At 44.2% G+C, this 9,090-nt stretch overlaps 1 protein-coding gene across 1 annotated transcript in view; it reads left to right on the top strand.

Annotated features, from left to right (window-relative positions):
• Positions 1-865: 865 nt before the first annotated feature.
• The window catches only part of pcdh7a (protocadherin 7a), a 54,291-nt gene continuing 46,066 nt past the window's right edge, over positions 866-9,090 (top strand). The window contains exons 1-3 of the mRNA XM_058069931.2: positions 866-1,394; positions 1,685-3,288; positions 4,481-5,645. Coding sequence (XP_057925914.2) covers positions 1,877-3,288; positions 4,481-5,645 — 2,577 coding nt within the window. The 5' untranslated portion in view covers positions 866-1,394; positions 1,685-1,876. The remainder of the gene's footprint in view (positions 1,395-1,684; positions 3,289-4,480; positions 5,646-9,090) is intronic.

The raw sequence follows: 9,090 nt of genomic DNA, 5'->3' as shown, positions 1-9,090 counted from the left end.
CTCTTGTTTGGACGTTAAACAGATCAGAGGGTTTTTGTTTATTTTCCTATATAGTGGAAAACCTGGACAGTATTGTAAGGGATGGGAACATGTCTGCTCTGACGTATAAGCAAGTTTTATAGCATTGTTCCTTGACAATACAGTATATACAGTAGTCTACTGTAATAAAATACTGAAATATGAGCAATGTACTCACATTTCTACAATACTGGGATTTTCAATATAAAGTCCTACATTTTAGATGAAAATGCAATCAAACTTTGTTGTGTGTTCCAACTTAATTTACAAACTCCCCAATAGGATGGCTATTTAAACGTTCTAATGTACAGTGGCCATCAGTGTTTTTCAATTGAAGCACGGTGTTTTTACAACAGAACAATCTAGTGTGTTCACTTCCTGTAGCCACTGTGTGGCTTTAGTATTGTACTGCTGTGCATTGTCTATAGCACTACCATTTGCTACTGCAGCCTTAAGCCTAGTATAAATTACTGCAGCATGCCACCACTATTATGATTTCCCACTAGGATGTGTGCCAACGAACGCCTCTTTCACTAAAAGAATGAATGAAGCCTTTTCCCTACTGTTGTGTGCCCCCCACCCAGCACCAGAATAGCTGCACCAGCAGAATTATGACTTGGTCTGCAATGGGCTGACAAAGCTGCATCACTCTCCTTTTATTTCATGAATATGAGAATAAAGATGTGTAGCCAGCATGCGTGGATGTTTAAGGGGGGTACTGTCAGCAGCCGGGACAACAAGCCATTTAATCTAACTATATGACAGCATGCAGGGATGGAGAGATAGAGAGATTGTGGGGGGGTGAGGGAGGGGGGGGGGTGTTAAGGTCTGTCCTCTGCAGCCTACAAACACACACAACGACCCAACACCGCCTCTGCCGCCTCCCCTGTTCCAGCCCAGTAGGCGAGTTAGGGCAGAATGTTGCAGTAGTGAGAGAGATTGCAGCATCTGCAGCAGCAGTCCCGAGCAATGCAGGTGAGAGAGAAAAAAGCAAAGAAAGAGGAGGAGGAAGAGGAGGTGCAAGTCGAGGGAGAGTGATAGAGAGAGAGAGAGAGAGAGAGAGAGAGAGAGAGAGAGAATGCGGGACTCTTGCAAAAAAAAAAAAGACGCATCTTCACTCGGTCCATTACCGACATCCCGCGCAGGAGCTGGCGAGGATTAACGTGTAATTGATACCCATTCCAGGATATCCCGCTTTAGCTCACCAAGAAAGATGTTAAATTAATCTCGCCTCGTACTTACTTTATTTTTTTATATCGTCATCATTGAATAAAGTGGCAGTGGGAATCACTCGCGTCTCCTTCCAAGTTGTAAGAATCCGATGGCTTGGCACGTTGCTCCGCCACTGCGGGGAAAGCTAGCAGCCGGCTCTTAAGGTAAGACAGAAATCTATAAGAAAACAGTTTTTTTTCAACATAAGTCATTTTATATTTGCGTCGCTGTTGTTGTAATCGGTGTCCATGAGAGCAGTGCAACGCGTCTCTTTTGTGTAGACTGGATGTGCTGCATTGCAGTTTTACTTAAGAGGAAAAACGTGAGAAAAAGCTGATGTCCCATGTGTGACTGGAATGAAAGAAAGTGTACCAGCCACGTTCCGTTACAACGGCAATAAGTGTTAGTGTTAGTTAATCAAACGCTGATTCCTGTTTTCTTGTCTTATTTTCAGCATGCTGGATGTTTTTTCCCCTATATAAATATATCAATTGTTGAAGAGCCCAGTAAGAGTTGCCATAGAAGTTGAAAAAGACAGGGGAATAAAAGTCAGCAGTCAGAAGAGCGACGGGATACAGCAAGAACCCACACAGTGGTGTTCCCCACACCACTTAAGTCTGAAAAAAGAGGAGCAGTAGACAGAGCCATGCAAGGGCTTGGTGCAGTGCTCTCCTCAGCGCAAGCAGTCTTGATGCTGCTGCAGCTGCTGAGTCAGCTACCAGGTGCACACTCCGCTCTCCGGTACCGGGTAGCGGAGGAGGGCCCCCCTGACGTCAAGATAGGCAACGTGGCCGCAGACCTGGGCCTCACCGCCGGTACGGGCAGCGGAGATGTGACCTTTGCCCTGGAGAGTGGCTCCGAGTTCTTCAAGATTGACAACGTAACTGGCGAGCTGACGACAGGTCCGAGGCGCATCGACAGAGAGAAGCTGCCCCAGTGCCAGATGATTTTTGATGAAAACGAGTGCTTCTTGGACTTTGAGGTGTCAGTGATCGGGCCCCTGCAGAGCTGGGTGGACTTGTTTGAAGGCCGTGTGGTCATAACTGACATCAATGACAACACTCCTTCCTTCCCCTCACCGGTTCTCCAGCTTTCTGTGGAGGAGAATCGTCCAATAGGGACTCTTTATCTGCTGCCTACTGCCACAGATAGGGATTTTGGACGAAATGGAATCGACCGTTACGAGCTGATACAAGAAGGTGCAACTGGGTCAACTTCAACAAGACGCGCAACAGGGGGAAACCCCAATGGTAGAGTAGATGGGCTTGGGGATCGGAGGGGTAGGAGTGGAGATAATGGGGGAGGAGCTAGGAGCACGGTGTTTGAACTCCAAGTGGCAGATATACCAGATGGTGAAAAACAACCTCAACTCATTGTAAAAGGTACATTGGACCGTGAGCAAAAAGACTCGTATGAACTGATCCTGCGAGTTCGAGATGGAGGCAATCCACCACGTTCATCCCAAGCTCTGCTTCGTGTTTCCATCACGGATGTCAACGACAACAGCCCGCTGTTCGAAAGGTCCACGTATGAGGCGGAAATGGCAGAAAACGCACCTCCGGGAACGCCAGTCCTGCAGGTGAGGGCTTCGGACCGTGACATCGGCGTGAATGGGCAGGTGGAGTACGTCTTTGGAGCGGCCACAGAATCTGTCAGGCGCCTACTAAGACTGGATGAAGCCACCGGATGGCTGAGTGTCCTTCACAGGATTGACAGAGAAGAAGTGGCTCAGCTGAGGTTCACTGTCACAGCTCGGGACAGGGGTCAGCCACCGCGCACTGACCGCACCACGGTCATTTTGGCGGTCCGCGATGAAAACGACAATGTCCCAGTTGTAGAGATTCGAAAGATTGGACGAATTCCGGTGCGAGATGGGGCTGCATTGGTACCTGAGAACGTTCTGGTGGACACCCCGGTCGCTCTGGTCCAAGTGTCGGACCGAGACCAAGGAGAGAATGGGGCTGTGACCTGTACTGTTGTTGGTGATGTCCCATTTACACTGAAGCCAGCTGGGGAAACAGTGCTTCCACCTTTACCTGCAGATGAAGCGTTTGACAGGTAAGCTCCAAAAGATAATTAACATGGAGTTCAAAACGTTCCTATCAGTTGATTGGTAATAGAATGATACGTATGGTAAGTAATGGATGGAGGAATGAAGTAGCCAGTAATGGGAGTGAAAATGATAACCACATTATCTAAGAAAGAACAAAACCTACACATTCTGTGATTCCCCACACACATCTCACAAAAGTCTACTTTTCACAGAGAATCCAGTAAAGCTCAAGTGTTGTTTCATGCAGGTTTTTTTTATTCAGCTCAGTTCAAGTGGTCCACTCATTCACTAAAATTGGAGAGTGGATAAAATGTCACGGTATCTGTAAAATTACTTCATGAATATTCAATAAAGTCAAGGGTTTTCAGAATCACTTATTTAGTAATGTTTTTGCAACGGTGCATACTCCAAATGCCAGTGCTTTGAAGTCAGTTGTAAAACTTTTTTTTCTGAAGAAAGACAAGAGTGACGAAGACAGAGCAAGCCAAGATAATGGCTAGCTAATTAGTATGTTATATTGAGTGCTGTCATAGGAACTTCAACCAAGAAATTACGAAGGAAACAAAAAATCAGGACCCCCCAAAGAAATTTGTGGCACCCACTATGGCTTGTGCTAAAAATGCTTTGGAAGACGTGCTACTGTACTAGTACATGTTATGCAGATACATTTGAAGTTTTTTTAATCAGTACACACCTTCACTGACTTATGGATATTGAATTGCTAAGTCCAGCCCATTTTCCTTGACCGTGGCCATGTTTATCCATCAGTTTTATCAGTCCCAAATTCTGTTGATCAGTTTTATCAGTACCAAATTCTGTTGATTCAGCTAAACACCATTACAGTATGTCTTTTGTAAGGCTGTGTAAAAAAAAAATTAAGTCAATCCGATATATGGGGGTCAAACTTTGAGGTCTAATTACAGTGCCACCATTTTTCTAATGCACTGGCAACCTTGTTGAAGTACATGTCAAATTTGTCAAATTTCCCCCTATTGTGTACACTAGCTCATGAATAAAAAAAATACATAATCTTTTTCTTCTGCTTTATTATCACTCTTCAGAGGGGCTTTGTAGGGTATTAGATCTTCAGGGTTGATTTATTGACCACAGTTGCACAACTATATTGACGTATGTAGTAAATGTATATTGGAATGTACTTTCTTTCAGCTTGAGATTGAAAATCACCTCTTTTCACAGGAACAAGAAAAAATTCTTCCTGCATACCTCAGCTTTGCTGGACTATGAAGTCACTAAAGAATACAGCGTCACCATCGTAGCGGTCGATTCTGGCAGCCCCAGTCTATCCAGCAACAGTTCCTTGATGGTGCGAGTGGTCGATTACAACGACCACCCTCCTATCTTTTCCCAAAATGTTGTGGAAGTCCACTTTGCAGAGAACAACTCCCCCAACGAGAGGGTCATCACAGTGGTGGCCTCAGATGCAGATAGTGGCAAGAACGCAGAGTTATCCTACTCCCTGGACCCTGCTGCTAGCGGACCATTTTACATAGATGCAGATAATGGAGATATCCGTGCTACCGGTATACTGGACAGAGAGCAAAGGGAGAGGTATGAACTCAAAGTTATTGTCAAGGACAAGGGCACCCCTCCTCTACAAGGCTCAGCAACTGTTGTTATCCAGGTGACCGACCGCAATGACAATGCGCCAAAGTTTGTTCAGGAAGTGTTTACCTTTTACGTCAAAGAGAACCTGCTTGCCAACAGTCCAGTTGGCATGGTCACCGTGACCGATGCTGACGAAGGTGAGAATGCGGAGCTCAGCCTCTTTGTAGAGATGGATGATGAGGGAGAAGAGAGGACTGTCGGCGAAGGTGGTGCAAAAGAGCAAGAGGAGGTGTTTTCCATCGAGAACAACACAGGCACAATATTCTCCTCGCTCTCATTTGACCGTGAAAAACTGTCCACCTATACCTTCCGTGTGAGGGCTGTAGATGGAGGAGAGCCACGGAAAACCGCCACAGCCACCGTGTCCCTCTTTGTGACCGATGAGAACGACAACGCCCCGTTCATCACTTCTCCAGCCAATGAGTCCTACACACTTCTTCCACCTGCTAGTAGCGCCCGCACTATTGTTAGGACAGTGACAGCCACAGACTCAGACACAGGCCCGAATGCAGACCTTCAATACACCTTGGTTGGGGGGAATCCCTTCAGACTCTTTGAGATTGGACACTCTAACGGTGTGATCACACTGGCAGAGCCGCTGGAGCGGCGCCACAGAGGTCTGCATCGCCTGGTGGTCAGGGTGAATGACAGCGGCACCCCCTCACTCTGCGCCACTGCCCTGGTTCACGTCTTCATCAACGAGAGCTTGGTCAATGCTTCGCTGGTGGACGCACAGGTAATCTTTACATCTGTTTTCCTTAACGTGCCTGCACGGGAAGCAAATTTAAGTGTGCAGAACCTCACTGAAAATAATCTTAATTGGAGCAGGCAATGATGTGTCCTATTTTGGTTTGTGATGATTGTTTGGCGGAGATGGTAATGATAGCCAGAGATGATTCTGTTCTTTGATCCATTCAAATAATGGCCACAGTGATATCACATTGCAAAGGAGCGGGTTACTAATTAAAACAGATTGTGGCTGTTTAAACTAATGTGAGAAGGCGATAATTTCCTTGATAGAATGAAATAAATGGATTCTCCATTCTAGGTTGGCAGTTTTCGTCCCTTTTAGTACTTTAATTGTGTGTATATTTGTCCCAGATAAAGAATCCCGTTTATCTTTTGAGGGTTATTGGCAGCGCTGACTTCTTTGTTGTTCCCACTGCAGTGTGTTCTTTGTCCAGTATGACTTCGGATAATGACTGTGTGGTTAAAATAACAGTTATGACTGAAGTGGCTCTTGTTTTACGGTACATTGCACGCAGAGCCGAGGGAAATAGGTGTGTGTGCATTGTGTGAGAGACAAAGAATGCATTAGCAGTGATATTGTGTTAGAGAGGCAGACAGAGAGAGACAGACTGGCCCAGTTTTGGCCTCCCAGAGTCACTTGAAGTACGTTCATTTGAATGGAAGCTACACTTAAGCAGGGTCACTTCGCTTCCGTAGGCCTGAATATTGATGAGGTTTAGGCGTTTCTGTTGAATCAGCTGCACATGGCGTACATTAGTATTCACTCATAAAACAATGTACCTGGGTACAAGGCTCAAGTCTAAATAAGTCATGTTTACAAGAAACATAGTAGAACAGGAAGAAAAAACATATGCACTTATCAAATAGTGTGGTCTAGTGCGGAACTAAAAACTTTACTGCAAGCGACTTGTAGATTAAATTGACTAGACTTAACAACATTACTGTTACAGTTCAAATGACATTTTTTTCAAGTGCTGCTACAAACCTTGTTTTTCTCCCTTGCTCTCATTAGATTAACAAAATACCCATCCCATTATGCTTTAAAATTGCTCAGTTAATCTACAAATGCTGACAGGTAATAACCACTAAAATTTCCCTCTCTGGTGTGCACAAAATAAATTGGATTGACGAATAATTAAATGGGCTCAGGAGATGCATGGTCACATTATGTGCAAAAAGATTGTCGCTTTAACCCCTAAGGTGATCTAGTTCAGAGATCATTCCTGTTTTTTCCCTCGTGTCAACTGTCAGGCCTGTGCATGTACAGTGAAGTGGACAGCAAACAACTAAATTAGCTTGGAGACATAAAAAAAAAAATAACAGTGCCTGTGAAAGAGACAAAAGCCATTCTCTATACATGTATTTTGCCAAAGCATGGGAACCAGCGGTCCTTAGTCGGCTGGATCTGGTACACAGACACCATTCTACACAACCCTATAAGTACTGTTGGATTATTTTGACAAACACTTGTCAGTTAAAGTAAATTACATTCAGGCTTCGGTGTAATCATTGTTGTACTAGTTCATAGTTTAGCAATTGATGTTATATTCGGTATTAATCCATCTATTTCCGATACCATTTGTCCTCAATAGGGTCACAAACAACCCCTCACATACTGATCTCGTGTTCTCAACGCACATCAAATCTTTGCAGTGCAACAAAATAAATTCCAACTCGCAATGTAAATAAAATAAACACCACATTTTGCAATGCAACTCTGTGAGTGACAGGAGACAACAAGAGGTACACAATGACGAACACTCTCCAGCCAATGAGATCCTGTTAGTACATACAGTATTTATTTACGCAGCCAATCAATTCATTAACAGCGCGTTGTATAGTGCATGCCACTGTTTTGCAGGTTAGCGTATAGCTACTGGTGCAGGGGAGTGAGGATATATCCGCCAATCTAGTCATCTCCCGGATGACTTTTTAGAGACTATCAAGTGTTTTATTGAACATTTTAAACAACAAGTTATTTATATTCCAAAATAGCTGTGGCTCCATTTCTCGTTCTGCATTGTCGAGCTTCACCCTAATTGGCCTGTGTCTTAGTCACTGCTTATGCAACCTTTGGACAGTATTACCTGTCACTCATGAAAGAAGCAACATTGACTGATTGTGATGCAATTCACCGTGTGGACCATGCATGTTAATCATTAATGTTGCAACTTGAACCAATCATTAAAGACACAGCTTTTATTTGTCTCGGACATGCTTAACAAGACACACTGAGAAGGAACACGTTTACACTCACACATGTACATGGGAGTAAAAAAAACTAAACCATTAGTCAGGAAATATAGAAGATCTGGGTTTGAATCTCTGTGTGGAGTTTTCATGTTCTCCCCATTTGTGCGTGGGTTTTTTCTGGGTGCTTCGGTTTCCTCCCACATAGAAACATGTATGTTAGGTTAATTGCCGACTCTGTGAAGTGAGGTAGTGTGAAAGGTTGTCTGTTGGCCTGCGACCAGTCCAGGTTGAACTCCGCCTCTTGCCCAAAGTCGGCTGGGATAGGCTCCAGCATACCCCCATGAGCCTAGTGAGGATCAAGCAGAATATAAATACATATATAATTCCTCAACAAAACTGAGTATGGCATGGGCCAATAAGAAATACTTACTACTAGTACTACCACTTACTACTATAATATACTTACTACGACTTGGTTCCAAGCTCAACTTGGAAGTGATCCCCAAAGACGTAACAGACAAGATGACCCCCTCCATCCAAAAAAAAAAGGTTTCTGGTTGTCAGAGCAACTAGCCTTTGTAGTTGGTATCGCTCTCCCATTCATTTAGTAGGAAATAAAATATTCACATTAAATCAACAATCTAACTGATCAGGTGCAAAGTTGAACAGGGGACATTTTCGTCATGGCCATGCTGGCGCACACCGAGTTACGCTAAAATCTGCCTGCTTGCTGTTGCATCATTATGATCTCTGAAATCTCTCTTCCGATTTACAAAACTGCATGTCTGATATACAAAGCGTGTTAAAGTTGTACCACGTCGACATTGACTAAAATAACTTGCTCAGGCTTCACAGCGTTGTATTGCCGCTAATTAGCCGACACCGGCATTGCTAGATAAAAAAGACCAATTTTCTGTCACGAGGCTGTGGCACTAGCAGGCGTTTTTTCCTCCCTAATTACATCTGGCATCTATCCACCACTCAGTTTGACTTCATTATGAGATAGAGGTATTCTCTCGTAGCTGACTTCTACTCAATTACTCCGACAAGTTCCTCCCTGCAATCTTACAAACCAGGCGTATTGTCATCAAAGACGACTTTCATACCAGCTCGGCCACATTATACCATATTATTAGTGCTTGATTCAATGGCCTTGGTCATCTAGGCATGTTGCCTTTAATGCCACCTGTCATTACCATTGTCACATTGCTTTCCAAATGTGACTGACTTTTTGACTT

Source organism: Doryrhamphus excisus, linkage group LG9 (assembly GCF_037039965.1).
Source record: "Doryrhamphus excisus strain RoL-2023G ecotype Guam linkage group LG9, RoL_Dexc_Guam_v1.1, whole genome shotgun sequence".
NCBI lineage: Eukaryota > Metazoa > Chordata > Actinopteri > Syngnathiformes > Syngnathidae > Doryrhamphus > Doryrhamphus excisus.
This window is presented reverse-complemented; position numbering and strand designations above follow the sequence as displayed.